The sequence below is a fragment of the Falco rusticolus genome, chromosome 8 (assembly GCF_015220075.1).
Source record: "Falco rusticolus isolate bFalRus1 chromosome 8, bFalRus1.pri, whole genome shotgun sequence".
Lineage (NCBI taxonomy): Eukaryota > Metazoa > Chordata > Aves > Falconiformes > Falconidae > Falco > Falco rusticolus.
The window spans coordinates 12,953,435-12,974,303 of NC_051194.1; the positions used below are offsets into that span (position 1 = coordinate 12,953,435).

At 39.7% G+C, this 20,869-nt stretch overlaps 1 protein-coding gene across 2 annotated transcripts in view; it reads left to right on the forward strand.

Annotated features, from left to right (window-relative positions):
- Window positions 1–305: 305 nt before the first annotated feature.
- TTC1 (tetratricopeptide repeat domain 1) overlaps window positions 306–20,869 on the forward strand; it is a 33,950-nt gene continuing 13,386 nt past the window's right edge. Inside the window, exons 1-6 of one of the 2 annotated variants that reach the window (XM_037397900.1) lie at window positions 306–377; window positions 956–1,288; window positions 12,944–13,004; window positions 14,697–14,809; window positions 17,113–17,149; window positions 18,902–19,050. In XM_037397900.1, the coding sequence (XP_037253797.1) occupies window positions 965–1,288; window positions 12,944–13,004; window positions 14,697–14,809; window positions 17,113–17,149; window positions 18,902–19,050 (684 nt within the window). In that variant the 5' untranslated portion in view covers window positions 306–377; window positions 956–964. Of the gene's footprint in view, window positions 430–955; window positions 1,289–12,943; window positions 13,005–14,696; window positions 14,810–17,112; window positions 17,150–18,901; window positions 19,051–20,869 lie in introns of both variants that reach the window. The other variant, XM_037397901.1, reaches the window with a different exon arrangement.

The following is a 20,869-nucleotide window of genomic DNA, read 5'->3' on the forward strand; positions in this document are numbered from 1 at the left end:
CCACCCCAGCCCGGATTCCCCCCCTCAGCACGGCCCCCCCCCCAGCCCGGATTCCCCCTCAGCACGGCCCCTCCTCAGCACGGCTCCCCCCCAGCCCGGCTCCCCCCCAGCCCGGCTCCCCCCTCCCCAGCCCGGATTCCCCCTCAGCACGGCCCCCCCCAGCCCGGATTCCCCCCCCAGCCCGGCTCCCCCTCAGCACGGCTCCCCCGCCTGAGGGGCGGCCGCCAGCCTCCCGCGCGCGTCACGCGCCCCCGCAGGACTACAGCTCCCAGCAGCCTGCGCGCGGCCTCCTCCTATTGGCCGGCGCCGGCAGGAAGCGCCCTGCGGGGTGAAGGGTCAGGAGCGGCCGGCGAGCGGCGGTGCAAGGGAAGGCGCAGGTCTCTGCCCGCGGCCGGGCGGGCGTTGGGGTGGGTCCAGGCCGGCCCCGGGGGCAGGTGGCGGTGTCCCGAGGGCGTTGGCTGCAGCCCGGCCACTTGTCTCAAGGAGCGGGATAGGGCTGAGATGACAGAGCCGGGAACGGCTACTGGGGGCCTGGCTCCGGGGGGTTGTGATGGGGCTGCAGGGGAGCGCGGTGCAGGCGGGGCCTGGGGCGGCGGTGAGGGGCTCGCTGCACGCAGGCGACAGGGGGCCGGGCTGGGCGAGGGGGTGCTGAGGCCTGTGTGCGTGACTTCAGTCCTATTGCAAAAGCAAAGCCGCGGTAGCATAGTGCTGTGCCGTGGCGGGCCAGGGAATCGGGGCTCGTGAATTTGCTTGTTTATGGGAACAGCATACTGGCCCCATGTTGCTGTATAGTGCATAGAAGAAGCGTGTATAAATGGCTCCCTCCCCTGGGGAGTAATAGTTTCCCTCATGTGATGTCAGGAGTACTTGAGAGATTTCTTTGCTGACAAGGCATTTATATTATGCTTATTGAAGGGTTTTTTTCTCTTGTTTCTAAAAACCTAACCTCTCCAAGGAGTCCATCATGGAAGAGTTTAAAGATGAAAGTCCACCTGAAGAATTACTTGATCACTTAAAGCTTTCTGATCAGAAGTCTTCAGAGACTGGTCCCAAAGGTGCACAGAATCCTAAAAACATTGAAAGGGAGTGTACACCATGTTCAGCCAAAGATTCCACCGCTGCAGATGAGTGTTTCCATGACTGTCATGACTCCTTTGAGGCAAAAGAACCTGTGCTGGATGATGAAGGGAATTTACAGAATGATGAGAATAGCGCAAGGAAGCAGACAGAACTAGATGAAGAATACTTACTAGAACTAGAAAAAGATATGCCAGAGGAAGAAAAACAGGTAATGCAAAGTAGCTATGTTGAATATACAAAGATACATTTTCAGTGTCCTGTTTCTGAATGGTCTGTGACTGGCATGAAAATGGACCTTTAAAACTCTCTTATGTGTCTAGTTTTACTGTTCTTCTGCTTTTAAGTAACAAATATTTTTGTTAGCTTTCCTTGCTGTTCTGAATCATAGCATTCTGTTGCAGATTTTTGCCTACTTCACCAGTGTATAAGGTTACTGCGACTTAGTGAGATTATAAGAAACAAAAATCTCCCTGTCTCATGTTACTTAGTTTGTGTGCATTCATTGTTTCACCTGATTAGCTGCAGAGTGCTTTTCCAAAGCTCAGAGTAGGTTTCAGGATAGTTCTCATTATCTGAAAGGTTAGTTTATGTAATACAACTACTTAGGATTAAATTTGAAAGTAACCCTATAGATTACTTAAGCTTTAATCAAACAGAACATATTAAATGTGTGATTCTTTTTTTCCTTTCAGTGTGGTTACAGTGGACAAAATGTTTGGGTAATAAACTGGATAATGTTGTGGGGAGTAACAAAATAGGTCACAGGGGAAGTCCAACAGCCTCTGTAATGGTGTTTACTGCCCTGTAAGTCTGTGTGAAGCAGGTTTTTTTTGACCCTTAAGCAGTGGTGTCATTTGACTGCAGTTAGTTTTCAAGGTTCTAAGATATTATGGTCATCAAGTAGTTAGGGGAAAAAATATAACTTTATTTTTTTCTAACTTTGAGAAAACTTGTTAAATCACTTCCAGGATTAGACTCTGTTCACTTGAGTAATGTGGTGAATTTCTGTTGGTAATTGTGTTCTCACAGCAAATGGTGGAAGTCTTGCTACTGATTTAGGTTTTTTTTTTTCCCCTGATTTTTTTCAATTGTAGCTTGTAAATGGTGGGAGAGTAAAGCTATTAAATCTGTGTCCCAAAATCAGCTATTGCAATTTATTTTTTTTCCCCAAACACTATTTTTGACAAGTTACATAGCTTGAACAGGTCATGTTTCAAAGAACTGATCCAGCCTCTTAAAATCCGATTGAATTATCCAAACAAGCAGTTGGTTGTACTGAAAATTGAAATAGTGGTGTACTACTGTATTATTTGGCAGTTGGGAAGAAGATGGAATTCTGACGTGTTGTAACTTATGTGAAGGGAAGACTTCAGCAAACGTTATTTTATAGTCTTGCAGGCATGAATTAGATCTTATTTTAATAAAGGAAATGGAGCCCTTTCTGGAAGGCCAGCTGCACAATTTGGATCATGGGTAACACTGCATAACTGATTATGATGAGGCAAGAAGAGTGGAGTAGGGAATAGTAGCTGACAAAAGAAGGCAGGCAGCATCATATGAAAGCATTACTTCACAGGGGGAAGATAGTGTGTTGTATAGCTGTATATTATATATATATATAAAAAAAATATAGCTGTATAGTTTTTATACTGGAAACTCCCAAATCACCAGGAGCAAAAGAAATTACTATTGTAATGGACAAGTTCTACTAAAATGTGGCATTTGATGAAAATGAAGGGTCATATCCAATTAAATTTTTTTAAAGTCCTTAAAATATTACAAATGTTTCAGTGAATTTATAGGAGCTTATTACTCTTTTGTACAGGCAAGCTGATCTTTTCCAATTCAACTGACTCTGTAAAGCTGGACCATGCTTTCTTAACTGTTGGCTAGCTCTGTCTGTATGGTAAAAGTAAATGAATGTTGGCTTTACATTGCCCAAAAAAGTTGGAAAGAGGGGTTTGGCAGTAACTTGACTACACCATGGTCTTACTGTCAGCCTCTGTAAATGGAGAATGAGGGGCAGAAATATGCAGAGCTAAGATGCCAGAGGCAACCAAATGTCTTAAATTGTTACAAACCAGTATACAGAAATTTAATCAAGTTGTGTCTCAAATAGTTTCCTTGCTGGTAGGGTGGGATTTCTGACCAAAATATATCAGTGAAGACAAAAAGGTAGTTTTAAATCTGTAGTACAGGTAATTATGTTAATATAGAAGTTCCTTGAGATGGAAAAGCAGTACAGGATTAGCGGGTAAGGGGAACATGGAATATAATCTCCTTGAAGTAGAATGACATAAAATGTAACACTTTTCTGCTGCTTGACCTTGTAGAAGTATCTCCCTCTCTGTGTCTCTCAATTTTGACATCTGTAAAATCGGCATAATGATGCTAACCAAGATCTAATGATGAATAATAAGAGGGAGAAAAAATCTCAAGAGGTAATCAGGTGTATCCTTTGCCTCAAAAGGGCCTCTGGAGGTCATCTAGTCCAACCTCCTCCTCGAAGTTAGGTCAAATCGATCAGCCTGCCCAGAGCCAGGCCCAGAGAGGCTGGAGACTACACAGCCTCTCCGGGCCCCTGTTCTAGTGTTTAACTGCCCTCATGGTGGAAACTTTTTCCTCGTATTCAATTAGAATTCCCTTTGTTGCAGCTTGTGACCATTGGCCCTTCTTTTTCTGCATGCTTACAGAAAGAGTCCGTCTCCATTTGCTCTAGCAATAAAGCTTCCCCAAGCCACCTTTTCCTAAGGCTGAACATACTCAGTTCTCCTAGGCTATCTGTTTAGGTCATGATCCCCCGCAGTGTGCTGACCATCTTGGAGACCATCCACAGGACTCCCTCTGGAAAGTTTATGTCTCTCTCTCTCTCTCTCTTGGGTTTTTGGTTTTTTGTTTTTTATTTTCCAAATGGGGAGAACAATAAAATTGAGCACTCTCCAAATGCAGCCTCCCAGGTGCTGAACAGAGGGCAATAATCACTTTGCTTGACCTACTCACTATGCAAAAAGCATCCCTTTGCCCTTGTGCCTTTTCCAGTTCAGACTAAACCCTCCCTTTTTTTTACTTGTATTTATTGCTGTACAGCAAGGAGCATTGTCATCATGACTCACGATGAAGCTTCTGCAGCAGCCTGTAACTTGAAGGCAACTTGAGAGTTTCATAGACAAAATGCTAAAAACTGGGGCAAAATTATGTAGTAGAATTAAACTCTAGAAAGAGCATCAGGCCTGGAAATTGGGTGTGTTAGTTTTCGTGCTGCTCTTGTTTCTGTTGGATTGTTAGGTAATCACTTAATTTTGCACATCAAATTTTGCCTTCTGTAAAATGAGCAAAAGAATTGTGAATGTTGAATACTTGCATTCAGCTTTCTGGAACTCCATTGAAAGGTGCAGTGGGAGTACAAAATAATAACTTGAAAGCTGGACAGATGGCTTTGAGAAAGTATTGAGACAGCTCTCATCTTTCTGTAGGCTGATTTCCAGTGATATTTAACACTTGTGCCCTTCAGCTTGGTTTATGGTTATACCTAATGAAATGGATGGATTGGATCTCTTGGTACCACCATAACTATTAGATTGGCAATACTTACATTGTGAATTTTATGTTCCATGGAGAGCTTTCTGAGTGGATTATATAAGCAGTCTTTAAAATACAGCTATTTTTTTCTGCAACAAAATATTATTGGTATCTCTTATAAGTAGACCTTGAAAAATCCAGAAATTAGAGGGGAATTAGAAGCTTAGAGCTGTTGTTACAACTGTTGAAGTAGCCCATTTGCATGATCTCGCCTTACATCACCCTACATTCTCTGTGTAGTAAAACCATGGGGATGGGTCATTCCTGAATTGCCACTGCAGCTTTCCCCATAGTATTTGGAATTGATGGCTACAAATTTTATTTTTATTTTTTAAAGTGTTCAGTATATTTTGGTTATGAAAAGGCTCTGTTAAATGATGCAGCTTTTGGGAAAAAAATACTGCAATTACAGTCTGAAAACAGTTGCTGTACATCCATTTATTCAGTTTTTCACACATCTTAAACCTCCTTCCAATAACTCAAAAGGTCATTTTTGATAAGGGCGACATGATTTTTGTTTTTTGCAGCTGGAGAAAATGAGACAGAAATATTCAGAACTTACTTGACTGTTTAGGTTGTGACCAGACACTCAGCAGCAGTGCTGCATTTGCTACTTAGGCAGTCCTTGATCAGTTATTCTCAGCCCCCTGCTGCCTCCTTCATTGTGCTGGCACACCTCTCTGTGTGAATGTGCAGTGAACTAGTTACAGGGAATGATTCAGATGAAAAATAATGCTCTATTTTTAGATCAAGGGCGGTGCTGGTAAAAGTAGACATCAAATGTCAGCATCGTGATGGCATACAGGGGTAAATGGATTTTCTTCAATTAGACTGCTTGCCTAAATAATAAAAACTTCCTATGAACAGTGGTTGCAGCACCATAAACTATATACTCAAGTCATAAGGAGATCTGGATGTTAGCCCTGCTCAAATCAAATTTATGCAGCTACATCTTAATGTATTTTTTTTTAAACTAAGATCATTGTTGTGTGTTAGCAGCTTTAATAAATAAGTTCTTCTGAGTGATGTTCTCCAATAACTAGGCTGTAGAAAAGAAAATCTCTAATTTATTCTGGAGATGCAAAGATATTCTAGTCCTTGCTCTGTGTGTTTATGCATATCCTATATGTAACCTTTCATGGTAGCAGCTCTAAATCTCATCCATGCAGAAGCTGCTGCAGAGATCAAACTGAAGGAGTAAGCAGTTGTGCATTTTCTCTGCTATATTTCGAGAGTCCCATATAGCGAGATTTCTAATTTTAAGCAACAGGAATTGCTTCCAGGGAAACAGTACTGGTACCATAAGAAATCTTCTCTGCACAATAAAACAAAGTTAAGAACTTGAAGGGAGGGATATTAAGACACAAACCTGCAAGAACTATTCTTAAAAACACATGTAGTGTAGAGCCTGCTTACTTGCCTGGACTTGTAACTAAGCTTTTGAAGAATTAAGCAGCCTGTAATGAAATTCATTTTATAAATTTTTTGTTGTTGTTTCAAAAGCATGCTGATTGTTGCCTCAGAAGAGGCACTGAGCGGTAAATGGCTTTTGATGCATTACAAACAGATTTTTCTGGTTATTTGTCATTGACAGTGATGGCTTTGACGTTGGTCTAGTCTGCAGAATTAATCAGAAGACACCCAACAGCTGTTGCATGGTAATTGTTTCAGTCTGACCTGGTCCTCTTCTGGAGGGACACCCATTAATTACGAGTTTATCCAGCAACAGGATTCCGATTCCCTCATGCTCTTCCATCATGACAGATGTTGTCTTGTTCATTGGGCCTTATCTGGCAAAGACTTAAGCACCTGGCATAGTAAGCTCTTATTTTGGATACAGAACACTACTTTCTAGCTGCTAGAAGACCCTGGAATAACTATCTAATATTCCTCAAAAGCAGTTCCCTCCTTTGGGCTGTTGCGTGTGCATTATTGCTACAGCTGGCTGTAGTCATGCTCAACTTTTGTTTTAACACTAGGAAATGTGTCAGCAAGACAAGGAATACAGCTCTAGTAGAGGAGATTCTGGGTTAGTATCTTGCTAGCAAATCTGTAAGAATTAAGTGAAACTGATCTTTGAGAAATAGTATTTTTGAGTTATACCTGAGATTTTTTCAGTTCTGGGCTAAACAGTAAAATTCCCTTTTTTCTTTCTTTTGGGTTTTTTTTTTTCTGTTTTCTCCAGAAGTTCTGGGCTGTGTTAAGAGGATGCTGTCTTAATCAAGAAAATTCCTTTAAACTGCTCCTCTCCCCACCATTTCTTCTCCATGCTTCAGGTTGATCCCATTGTTCTTCCATAAGTTATAGCTTCTGTGTAGAATTTGCTTTTCCAGGGGCTGAAGAACCAATCTGGGATTTCTTCTGAGGTGGTTTCTCAGGTGTCGTCATGCATTTCAGCGTTTTGTGTTTTCCTAGTTCCATCTGTCTAACATTATGTAATCACCTTGACTCTCAAAGCTCCTTTTTTTCTATAGTATTTACAAAATCAGAGCTAAGGTACAAAATGGAAGATGGGATACAGTGAAGCAAGTCATATTTTGGAGCAGTCCTCAGGTGTTGATCATTTGGAGATGGTCTCAGAACTCTTTCCAGGAAGGTTTATGTGGTTGGACCAAAAACCCCCAGATTATTAGTACATGAGACAGTCCAACTGACTGCACAGCAGTAAAACTTACTACATAAGTTACTGACAAATATGAATAAGGAATATGCTTTTTGTTAACAGCTCTCATCAGCTTTCAAAAATTTTTGTATAGCAATAAAACTTGTAAGACAGTTGGGTTTTGAAGGCATCACAATGCAGTCTTGTGAAATAAAGTAAAAGGTGATCCCCTTATTCAAATGACCTACTTTAATAACCTCAATCCTGTATACAGTAGAGCACCAGTACTAAATATGCTATTGTTTTTGTTCAAATTGGAGGAAAAAATGGATTGCTAGATTAAAACTGTCCTGTCTTATGGATTGCAAAACAGAGTAAAACATCATGTTGTATTTTCTGAGTTAAAGCTTGGAGAAGTGCATTTGAGAAGTGTACCTGTATCTGCTAGAGTAATTAATTCCAAGTGCTGGTGAGAAGAACCTTGATAAAATCTGGAGTTAGGCTCCCTTGTGTTTTGTAGTTCTTTGGATTATGTTTTTAAACAAACATAAAAGTCTTTTGCTGGGTGGCAGTTTAAGAGAAAGAGTGAGAAAGTATACCTTTCAGTGCTGCTATCTGATTTTAGTCTTAGGTTCATTTTTGCATTTTTCTGGTAGATGTTGATACTGTCAAATGGAGATAACTTGTGGTGGAGATGGGTTAAGTGGTCAGCTCCACTTTTCTGAGTGAAGTTGTTTCCTCTGGAACAGGAACAACTGAATGGCATGTATTGTCACTCGGGAATAGTCATATTTAGTCTGGTGTGTTAACTTCAACTTTTAGACTGTCTAGTATGGATGTGACCTATTGTCTCTGGAAGTGCTGCTTACGATTTCAGGAAAAAGGTGGTGATTTGGCCGTAGGAAGACTGGTAAGTCTTTACCGTGGAGTTACAATCAGCAGAGATTGGCCAAAGTCTAGTGATGCTTATTACTCTACCTCTTGAGTGTAGAGGGCAGATTTGGCACAGTTTTCAAGTGACAACTCTAGAAGTATTTGAAAAAGAAAATTTTTTGAGTGACTACAACCTTAAACTGAAATTCAAATACCTGAATGCATGATACAGCAATAGCTTCACAAAACTGCAGGGGGAAGCAGATGACTACTAATGGATGACTTGGAAATAGAATTGGTATTTAAAGCTGAAAAATGTGTTCTTTATCTGTTTAAATTCCTTGCTTCTGTGCACCCTTTGAACTGCAGTAATTTTAAATTGACTGCTACTTGGTGACCTTACAAACTGGTATATGAGATGATGCAGATGTGCATTGTCACATTGTATAAATAGCCTTGCAGAGAAGAGAGTGCGCATTTTCAGCTCTTGAAAAAACTGGAGCCAAGAACAGTTCCCTAGCAAAGTTAGATCAATTGATCACATAAAATGCATAGGAACAGCCAGAGGAAGCATAGTTGGAAGCATTACAAACTGAGGGTGTTTGTTCTTCAGCTCTCACCAGCTATATTTAAGGATTTTACTTCCAGCACTTTTAAATTGGTTACTTACAAAATAAACAGTGAAAATGTGTAGGCTCCTTTCATCTCTAATAGTAAAAACAAAAGCATTAAAGCCTTATTCTACCCTTGAATTTTTTGGCAGAGCAGCTGAGGTCCAAGGACTGTATTTGATGGCCTTTTTTTTTTTTTTTTTTTTAATTGTGTACTTTATTGTCAGAAGGCCAAAACTGTCTTTTCTCATTGCTTCAGGTCAGGTCTTAATCTTCAGTATCTCTAGCTTGCCGGGCAGGTTTATGTTAAGATCCTAATTTCTTCAGAATATGGACAACTGTAATTCAGTATCCAAATCTGTAAACATTTCTTATCAGATCCTTTAAGAATCATATTACTAGTTAAATGTCATTATTTATTCTGGACTTCAAAAATTTTTTGACTTCGTACATAAAAATCTAACGCCTGCCACTTGGAATTTGTCATCTTTGTGTTAATAAAATCTGAAAAAAAACCAACCAAAAACAAACCCTTAACATTTTGAAGACTTTGAATAGCAGAAAATTGTAATGGAGTGTAAGTTGGGGAAGTTGTGCCTGACCCCGATATTGTATATGAGCTGCTTCAGGGAACGTAGTGGTTCAAGATACCATTTCCTCAGGCAGAGCATTCTAGGAGTTCAGCCTGACCTACTTCCCTCACCGAGGAAAGGGTAGCCTGCCCTGCAGCGACTTACATCTTTTTCTGAAAAATGAGTGGGTGGGGACACTGAAATGACATTGTGCAAAATTTGTCCCAAGGACAAGTCACTAACAATTTTTTCATTCTGGGGCTGATACGATCACAGTAAACTGATGACCAGTCAATTTGCAATTGTCCATTGAAGCTGGAAATGTAGCACACTGAGTAAAGAGGTTATGTCTTCTAACAGCAGTTTAGATTCTGGTGTTTTGTTGTTTGGTTTATTTTACCCTGAATTTGACTAGAAGACAGATTCTAACAGCATCCATTGGAGCAGTCCTTTCAGGTTAAGTGTAAATTCCTCCAAAATAGTTGACTTTCCACTGCTTTTGTGTTAGATTTTCTGTTAAAGAAAGGTATGTGTGTGGGAGTAAATTAAGTATTACTGCATGCATTTCATTCATATTATTTCATGCATTATTTCATAAATATCATGGTGTGCTTTAGAGGGCAGCATGTTTAGGATGTGACGTGCTAATATGTATGCTTTTACATTTTGTAGAAAAGCTGGGGAAATTTACCTTTAGGGATAGTCTCCTACTATGTATTGCTTATGGGTCATACTTCAAATACAAATCCATAATGATGCTTGAGGTACCCTATAGACTTTAGCTTTTTTAAAAATACTGTGAAAAATTGTAGTTTGGAATCTAAGGGACAGCCTGAACCCCATAATACAGGGATGTCTTGAAAACATTGGGCAAGCTGTAAGAGAAATAGTGGTTTGGAAGCAGGACTGCATTGTCGGCGTTGTTGCTTTCCAGGGAGCTGAGTAAGCTGCAAAACCATATAAGGTGGTAACAACGCTGCTGGCTTCTGAAACGTGCTTAGACACCACCTTTTCTGGTCAAATAGTCAGAAGTGACCGCAAGACTGTCGCTGACATTTGTACGTCTGTAACGGTTGGATGACTAATAGTCCTCTGTCCTTCAAGTTTGTGCAGTTTGATTCACAGGCGAGAGGACATAGCGAGGAACAGGCTTTCGGAGGAGGAGAGCTGTATGAGTCATCAGCTTCCCGGTGTGAGTCCCTAAGCTCTTTGGTTGCTCAGAACATTCAGCAGCCCATGTTTCCCCAGTGAACATGGCCGTACAGCCACACTGGTCTTTATTCTATGCTGGTGAGGTTCCAGCTCACAGTCCTCTTGGCTACCTGAGAAGGAATCCCACAGTTGAAGAATTTATTATTTTTTTTGTTCCTTTTACAATTTTTTTTAAAATATAAAGCTTGTTCTCCTGAAGCCTTCTTGCTTTTTATATTAGTATTTAATATTTAACCAGGGTAAGCACATAATACTTAGTAATAACTTTTAATAAAATTAAGCAAAATAATAATAATACAGGTAAAGCTTTTCATCCGGTATTCCTTGACTGTAGGGTTTCTGCATCAGGAGTACTGTGGCCGTGCTGCAGTTTTCATTTCATACCCCCCCAAAAAAATGGCTTTTGTTATTGTAGAGTTGTAACTCCACCTTATGCAACAGTGAATCTGTTAATGGCACTTAAAGGCCAGTTCTAAATAGGTCATGAGCAATGAAGTCAATAGGGCTAGTGTTTCAAGCATTTCTTTTCTTCAGTGAGGGTTGTCTGTGTAGATCTTTCACGTTTTCCAGTAGGATCATCATCTCTAAACCTGTTCTGTGCTGAAATCTGGCTGCTTTGTTCACTGGTATGAAAATGACTTCTGTTGTGCTAACTTTGACTTTATATGCATTCAAGAAGTTTTACCAATTTCTTTCTGTGGAGGGCCAGCTGCGATGTGCAGTGACCTTGCTGGAGCTGTTCTGCCTGGCACTTTGAAAGTTTGGGTGCAGCTTTCAAATGCAGTTAACATGCTCCTTCAGCTGAACGTGCACCATTCAATTCACATTGAAGGGTGCATTGTAATTCACATTACAAGGGTAATTCACAAATAAACCTGTGCTCTTAATGCAGCTTCTGTCTGAAATGCTTAAACTTGTTTGTATACTCATATTTAGAAAGCACCAACTGGCCTGCATATATTGGTGCAAGTGACATTGTGGAAGGACTTGTGTAGGTTTGTCAGTCCACCCTGGAGGAAAGCCAGTTTCTAAACAGTGGTGCATGTTTTGTCTGACCTATGGTTTGGGTTTTTTTAAATGAGAGGAGCAATGAGTTTTAGAAAACATATTTCTAAAACACAACGGGCGATAGGAAAGAATGTAGTGATCCTAGGCATGTATTGAAAGGGTCAGAGGATGTTTCACTGTGTAATTTTTTTGTGTCAACTGAATGCCATTCCGCTGAGCCTAGTTTTCAGAGCATTATGATCTGTTATTACTAAGATGGTGACAGCAGCCAGGTGAATTACTTTCCAAAACCAATAAAAGCAAGAGGAGAGAACCTCTGATTTTGTATTGTTTGTCAGTTACTTGGCAAAGCTGTGAGATGGTGCACTGCTCCACAAAGAGTACTATATTTAGCTGTTTCCAAGGAGATGTTCTGTGCGATATTGATAATTGCATTAATCCTTGATTTACACAATCTGCAGGAAACTGCTCCTTTTCCTAGTGTTGGCTTTTTAATTGCTCAATGATCTGTAATTCATAGACATATATAAGGATGTCTATTTGTGTATGCATGTGTGTTCGGCGCAAAATCAGTGGTCAAATGATCATTTTTCTACCACAAAAATTATTCATGAACACGAGCATTGCCTCTTGATGTTACTGTCTTACTTACACTGCTTTGTTTTTACTTCTGTGAGGTATGTCTGCATGTGAAAGACTTCCATTGTAAATAGGTTGAAGAGATGGCTTGGTGACATCCTGTGCTTTCTGTGTCAAAGGCTAAGAGCATTCATGTCGACTTCACTTGTGCCAAGAGTACTGTTAAGATATTCATGGTTGAAAACACAACTCTGCTCAGCATGTGCAATTTTCACTGTGTAACAGAACAATCTTCCTGTCTCTGGGTCTGATGGTTTAGTCACTCTCTGCATAAGAAACCTTTCAGGGCAGTATTATCCATGAACCCGTTTCTACTGCAGTCAGCTCAACATGCTTTGTACATCTCTGAAAGTAATTACCAATTTCTGAGGTGGAATTATTTCAGGCAAAACCTTTGAACTCTACATCTAACATATATTCTACATAGTTGACCTGCTCTAGTTGAATTAAACTGAGTTGGAAAGGAGAAGCAAATAGCCAGTTAAAAAGCCAACATATTAGTTTAAATATGTAATTCACTATGAATCCTCTTTCTGCATACTGTTGTCCATGAACTGGAATTCTTTAATTGCCTTGTTGTTATACTACAGTGTTTCATAGATATAAAGTGTATCATGTCAGAGTGACTACCAGAAAGTGATCTTGGTACTAGTTAGAATTCTTGTTATATTTTATTCTGATTTCCATTCATACTTCATTTGGAACTGCAGCTGACCTACTTGTTCATTTCAATTAAATACTTTGAGACATTGTCTTTTCTTTTGTAGAAAAGAAGAAAGGAGAGCACAGGGCTGAAGGAGAAAGGAAATGAGCAGTTCAAGAAAGGAGGTGGGTTGATAATGTTTTAACATCATATGGATGTTAAAGAATCTGAAATTAGTACTTAGCCATCATGGTGATGTTGCAGAAAACCCACAGGAAGATCTCACACCTATTATTGTTCAAATGTATCATCTATATCATTTTTCATCATCATTGAGAGAACAGAAAGAGATAGCAGACCTCCTTAAGAGTTAAGTTTAAATCACAAAGCCTTGTATTACTAAAGCAGGATTCTCATGAAAGGGAAGTGTTTAAATCCAAGAACATGATACAGAATTGACTGCCTTCCAAGTGCCAAGGTTTCTTTTACTAATCAAAAAAGAGTTCCACTAGGCTAGTTTTGCTAATGTGTGTGCTTAGAATTGATGCAGGACTCGGTGGCCCAGTAGCTCTCTCATACCTTTGTACATTTGCATGTTTCCTTTTATCCACTGGCTCTATCTGTTACATATTTTATTTATGTATGTGTATATACAGACATCTATATGTATGTATACACAGAGATGTAAGTACACATAGGCGTGCATATATGTATATGGATACACATGTATATGTGTATATAGAGATGTATACACGTGTATAAATAACTGTACCAATGCCTTTAATTAAAAAACATAAAGGAGGAAGTGTTTTTGACACCTGCCTTTCATTTAATTTTCTGGTGGCTAGAGGATTCACAAGGAAATGAGGACATGCAGATTTGTACTTGCCTCAGTCAGCAGGGACACAAACAAGTAACTTCCCCTTCCCAAAAGTATACCCTGACAACCAGACAGTGGCCTTCCTGTGGGAGGTCTCTTATTGTGTGCTAAGAGAGGAGGATTCCTGGGGAATGATTTACGAGTTCAGGCAAGCTTCAGAGCAGGCAGAAGAAAGCCGCTTGGACCATGAAAGCAGCAAGCCTGTAATGTTGGCTGAATCACCCTGTGAAGTCTCATCCATAGCCTTTTTGACAAATTCTTTTGCGGATCTTTTCAGAGAGCCTGCCATAGTCCTTACTGATCAGAAGTACACGACCTCTTAAGCACCTGGATGGTCACCAGCTAATGTGCACAGGAAGAATTGCGCTGTTTTGAGGACAGTGTGTTTGTCAGCTGGCAGGACATTGTTCAGAGTCAGTACAGGGCCTTTTCACTCTTGACTCTACTTTTATTAGAAAATTAATAACTTGATAATCCCATGTGGTTTACCGCTGCTCCTTGCTTTAGATCAGACTTGATAATGGATGACCTCCGGGTGATAATGGGCTTGTGGCAACTGACCTTTGAGTCAGTCACTGAAGATGATGTGACAAAATATCTCCATAACTGCTTTAAACAGGTATCAGTGCAGTGACGTGCTTCCTTACAGATCAAGAATATGCTTAATCTAAAGAGATTCTACAACTAAGCCTGGTAACTCAAATAGAATTAAACAATTCCAGGGATGAGAATTATATTCACATCATGCTGCACTTGTTACATTAAGCTCAGAACTATATTTCTGCTTTTACAAGGGTGTTGATTTGAAAATGATTGTCTTTGATCTATGTGCTACTCAGGTACGTACTTTGTGAGCAGCTACTGATTCTGGTTTAATATTGCATCATATACTGAGAAATGTTTCTAAAGAATTCATCGTAGCCATGTGGTTCACTGATTGTACTGGCATTAGAAATAAATGTTCTGTTTTGGTTTTTTTTTGCTATTGCACCTGCAGACTATGGAGAGGCAGAAGACTCTTATACGAAGGCTCTGCAGATTTGTCCAGCCTGCTTCCAGAAGGATAGGGCTATTTTATTTTCGAACAGAGCTGCTGCAAAAATGAAACAGGTGAATATTCTTTATATTTTATGAAACATCATGTATTGATTATATGACAAACGCAGTAATGAAGTCATTAGGATACATAAAGGGGGCAAAGGCATAAAGCTGTCTGCAGGTTTTGCTGCTTGCTAAGTCTGTCGTGCTCCTGGTAGAAATGCTGCAATGCTTGGTTTTACTGAGGATGAATACAAACCTGAAAGTTGCAGTTGGAACAGCTGTTGAAAGTTGCTCTGCTGCATTATGTTTGAAACACTAATTTTTTTTTTCAATCTCCCTATTGTAATCAAATTCAAAGTTTATGTGGAACAGATGTCTTTAGGTATGTTTAATGTATACAGACCATATATTAGATTGTTTAGAATTTTAGCTAGTTAGTGTTTTTTCTAAAAGCCTGTTTGTCATATACTTGTCTTAATTTAATTGGATAAAATGCTTTGAGGCATAAGCAGGAGTTCCTAACTATGGCTTTATTAATTCAGTTAGTCTGCTTCCTTCACAGTTGCTATAGTAGGACAGACCTAGATAGCAGGGGATGGTCTGGATAGAGTGGCTGCAGCTTTCTTCATGTTTTCTATTCCTTGACAGGTGCTCAGATCATAGAACCATAGAATCACAGAATGGTTTGGGTTGGAAGGGACCTTAATCATCCAGTTCCAACCCCCCACCACAGGCAGGGACACCTTCCACCAGGGCAGGTCACTCAGAGCCCCGTCCAGCCTGGCCTTGAGCATCCCAGGGATGGGGCACCCACAGCTGCTCTGGGCAGCCTGCTCCAGGGCCTCACCACCCTCATAGTAAAGAATCTCTTCCTTATACCTAACCTAAATCTCCCCTCCTTCAGTTTAAAGCCATTCACCTTGTCCTGTCCCTACAGGCCCTTGTACAGAGCCCCTCTCCAGCTTCCTTGTAGCCCCTTCAGGCACTGGCAGCCTTCTGTTACCAGAATTGGCAATATACTTAGGTAGCATGGATGGCATAGAACACGGTCTGTCTGAACAGAACTTTTCGATTCTTTAGGAGGAGGAGATGCTAAGAATTGGGGAGAAACCACTCTCTATTTTTGCCTTTGTTTTTAAGATTAAATTATTACAGAAAAATAGTACAGTAACTCCTGTCCTCAGTTTATCCTCCTGCAAAGGGAACATTCTGGCAGTTTTCCTCCAGTATTGGGACAGATGCAGCTTTGCCTAGAGATGTACCTTGCAGCCAACCATATTTAGGCATAAATAAAACCAGTTCTTACTCAGCATAGAGTATTCTTGTTTGGCTAGAATTTTCTAATTTGCTGTTGGTATACTGAATTGTTTGAGCAGACAAGTTAAAAATGGAATAAAATCTGTAATAGATGCTGGAACTTTTCAAATATGAAAGCTGTAAACCGAAAAACCTTGTAATCCAGATGTCAAGTATTTATATCACTGGGAAACTAACCCAGTAGTCTCCAAAGCAGCCCCAGATGTTAAAAGATCAGTGGAACCTGACAAAGAAATACATTACTTTGGAGATTGATTTTTATTACTAGTAACTTACCCATTAAGTTTGTTCTTCCATACCTGTTGCACCTATTTGCTTTGCACTACAGTAAAAGCTTGTGAGGCACTCTTCTCTGAGACAGCTTCTGGTTTATGGAGGAGGAAATAATTCCTTGGGTGTAGAAAGATTACTACTACTTCAATGAACAGTACAAGCACAGAACAGCCTGGTTATTTTATTAATTTTTTTTAAAAGCAGTCTTAGTTTGGGTGAAAATTGGATCTTTTTTGCTATTTTCCTTGTTTTGTTACAAGCAAATTGCTTAACTCTCATCTTTCAAGTATAGTTGTCTGGCTGCACTAAAATCTTGTCCTTACCACTTCTGGAAGTCTCATGCATTTTCCCTTGTAGCAAACCCTGTATTACTGCTAAAGGTAGTATCTGCTTTCCAAATGTCTTACCTCATACTGACAGGAATTCATCTGGGACTCTTGGGAACCATCTATTCCAACCCCTTAATTAATTGACAAAGGTAGAAAAGCCGTAGCTGGGTTAAGCCAAGGCCTGCAGATGTGACTCAGCCTTTTGACTGTAGCTTGCTGCCGGCTGTTCAGTGCAGACGATTAGTGGGGCAGCCGTGCAATTTGAACACTGGCAGCCTTCACCGAGAGGAAGCTAATCACTGCTAAAGAGCTTTACATCAGAAGCAACGGTATGAAAAGCCTTCATTACATGAACGTGCCAGTTCTTTGGACAAACCTTTTTGCTTGCAATTGTAAATAACCTGTTTCCCAAGAAATATGACTTAAACATAACAAAACTATTTTGTGTTCCAGGTCAAGACAGAAGCTGCCCTAAGTGACTGCAGCAAAGGTATGACTTTTTTTGTTTGGGTTTTTTTCCCCCCTCTATGTGCTGCTCTTGTGCCAGATCCTTCATGCATAAATTATGCCATTTAGTGCCTTACTGCAGAGCTGTAATTTTGAGCATAAGGGTCTTTAAAGAATTTAAAGAAAGGCTGTGATGGAATACACCTGAATCTGGAATTACTTATATTATTTATTTTGTAAAATGCCTATCAAAATTTTCCTGTTTGTAATAATTTACTTTCTATTCTCTTGTGCCAATAAGGCTGCTCTTTGTACTTCTTTTTAACAGGAAAGTCTTTTTATTATGGAAGGTGTTTCCTTACACCTACTATTTGAAACCTACTTACACCTGCCATTTGCCCCCCCAAACCTTGGTTTAATCCCCAAGAACTGTGAAGCTTTAGAAAAGCATTATCAAGTCCCTTTTGTGCAAGTGTTTTGCTTTGTCACAAGGGCTTATGCCCTCCTGTTCTTGTCCTGCATAGTTTTCTCTCTGCAACTGCTGGTGAAACGATTTCAGCTGTGCATTGCTTTATTGCTTCCACCCACTCACTCATGCTTAAGTATTTGTTAAATTCCCCACAACAGCTGGGCAAAAAAAGTCCAAATTACCAATCCAAAAACTAATCCGATGGCTGCGTACCAGTACCGCTTGTACAGTAAATATGAGTTTGTATGTGATACAGGTATCTTGAAGGTAACAAATTTTAGCTGGCTTCTGTCACTCTGGGGGTTTGCCTTGTTTCGGTGGTGATGCATTTTGAAAAATGCTTCTGATAATTTTGAGGAGGCTGAAAGGGAATCAGGCTGCTTTGCAGCAGTGAGACTTCAACCTACCATGGCTTGATGCTCCCCAGGGACTTGGCTTACAAACTGCAATGCAACACTTGGAGCACAGCAGAGCAATTCACACTAACCTGCAGCTTGCTGACTGTAGCATTGTCTTTGTCCTTCCAGAAGAAATAAACTAGAATATTTAGCTAGATAATCTTAGATTTAATTGTCCTGAGAACCATTTTATAGGTTTAGTAATTATAAAATGGGCAGGCTTTCATACTCACTCTTCCTATGGATGAAGAAATTCTTGAGAAATTACTATTTGCAGCTTCCTGTTAAAACTGAATGCTAAACTTAACTGCATCTGTAAACACGGTCACAGCTGCCAAGGGTATAAGGAGAGGGAAAGCTTAAATTCATTCAGTATGCCCCTCTGCTAACTTGTAGAGCTAATATAACCATTTGTGGATTCCCCACCCAGTTTTGAATGTTTGGTATTAAATGGAGAAGAACACCAAAAGTTCTCCTGAAGTTTGTCTCATCTTGAAGTGAGATAAGCAGGGAAATGCTTATTTTCCCTGCTATGTTTATTTTAGATATATTTACCTTTAGCTGTAACCTACTAAGACACGCATTAAATATACAAAAGCTGAAGAATATCTTACAGGTCCTGAAAATTTCCGAAGCATCACTTGGAATCTCTGCATATACAGTATTGCAAAATTATGTTTCCATGTTATAAATCACTTCTATCTGTGATAGATTGTAGACATTAAATGAAATTTGATTATTTGTATTAGACTTTTACAGGCAGATGCATGCCTTTCTAAATTGCGACTTAGAATCAAGCAGAGTCACAGTTTAAAAGCTAAGCTACATTGTAAACGTAACTAGGAAGAATTTAATACACACTTAAGAATGCATTTGAGGGGTGTAAAAATGTTTAAGTAAAATACTGTGCTTTGTTTTTGTTTTCTAGCAGTGGAATTAGATCCTAACTATATTAGAGCTTTGCTGAGGAGAGCAGAACTATATGAAAAAACAGAAAAACTAGATGAAGCTCTGGAAGATTATAAGGCAGTCCTAGAAAAAGACCCATCAGTTCATCAAGCCAGAGAAGCTTGCATGGTAAGTCTTTTTAGTATACTTTGGCCTAACTTTAAACCAAGGTCTTTTCTTTCCTATTGTAAATATTCAATACTGTTTATGCGAGCAGCTTCATATGCAGTGATGCTAACCACTTTTTCAAGTCTGAAAGTGTAGTGGTTTTCTCATCTAGTTTTACGTAAGGAAGATTACATGAACTGCCACGACTGCCATGGCAAGTCTCAGGTCTATAAAGCATAGTCCTCTCTTTACCTTTGTAAAATGAGTGAAAGTAAACATGTGTTCTGAGCTGTAAGCATCTAATTACATGTTTAGCTCTTGAATAGTGTGCATGCATGCACATGCACACACTTCGTTCTAGTTTTCTGATGGAGGCTGTTAATTGTATTTATGCATGTGCTAGAAAAGATTACCTGAGCACTGCTGCATTTTAGCAGCCATCATTTCAATACTGATCTGCAATTTGGAGATCAGAATACAAGCACCCTATAATACAGCTCTTGCTAGCTGTTTAATTAGTAGGAATCTGGTTTTCCTTCAGTAGAATTATTTTTTGGATTGGTAAATTTGCAGTTGAATGCCTTTATGGCATCGTTATGAAATAATTACTTTTTTTGGTGAGTTGATTATATAACTTTGAGAAAGGCAGAGAGACAGGATTCTGTCAGCCTGTATCTGTGTTTGTATCTACTTTAAAATGTTGATATTTTTGTTTCTTGATTTAGCTGTTTTCTGTTCCTGTGCTTTGCTATGCCTTGTGTGTGAATTGGCCACTTCCCGTTATTTTACCAATAGTGACTGAAGTCTACTATTAATCTTCAAAACATTAGTCTTTCACTTGAAGAAGAACGCACCTCGTGCTTGCAAACAGCACTCTGTCGTGATTCAGCTGCTTTCTTCATTCTTAAGGGGAAAAAAAAATCTGCAGTTTAGTACTGTGTTCCAATGTCCACTTTCATGATTTTCAAACTACAAATACTTCAGGATTAAGCATTTCTTGCAGAATCTTTGCATTATCTCTATAAGTTTAAGGAAATGCTTTAAAAGCTTCCTTGGCCTTTAGGATATGTCAGCTTGGATGAAAAAAGGTAAACCCCTAGTACTGCCTGAAACCCCAATTTAAAATGTAAATAATCCCTACCAATGGGGATTTAAAGTCACTGCCACAGCCTCATGAGTTGAGGTTTTAAGTAACTATTCGTGTAAAATACCGGTATGAAATGATTTTTCTAGTCATATTTAGTATGTTAATGCTCAGCGTGGGAAATAGCTGTGGATTGGACAAATTCAGAGGGTCTTTTCACAAGGATAGCAAGAAGGGAAATTTATTTTGTGCTCTTCTTACAGCCTGCTTGCTGTTCTTATTTTTGAAAAGATGGTATGAAGGCTGTGTTGAAAGGACAAATGTGGTAGAGATGTAGCCACCAACAGCCTGTGGTTTTGAAGGAACATGTGCTAATGAAAGGTAGCCACTATAAAAAGTACAGCAGTGATCCCTTTTTATCAAAGTGGGAGCTTCAGGTCATGGTAGGTAGATGGTTTGCAAGCGCCAGAGAGCCTGGAAAAAGAGCTGACCATTTTCTGCAGGGAAAACAGCAGTCGAAGTATTCTTTACTTCCATTTCAAGGTAAATGGATGCAGTTGTAAAATGTAATTCTTAGCTGGGTACCCAAATCCGTATACCAGTACTTGACTTTATTTATATCTAGTTAAATTTTCAAAGTGCATCATTATTTTAGTTCAGCTTCACATCAGTGAGCCTGCAACATATTCAGCCCCATAAAGGAAAAGAAAAAAATCCTTTGCTTCACCCACAAAATTCTCTAAACCCACGTTGAAT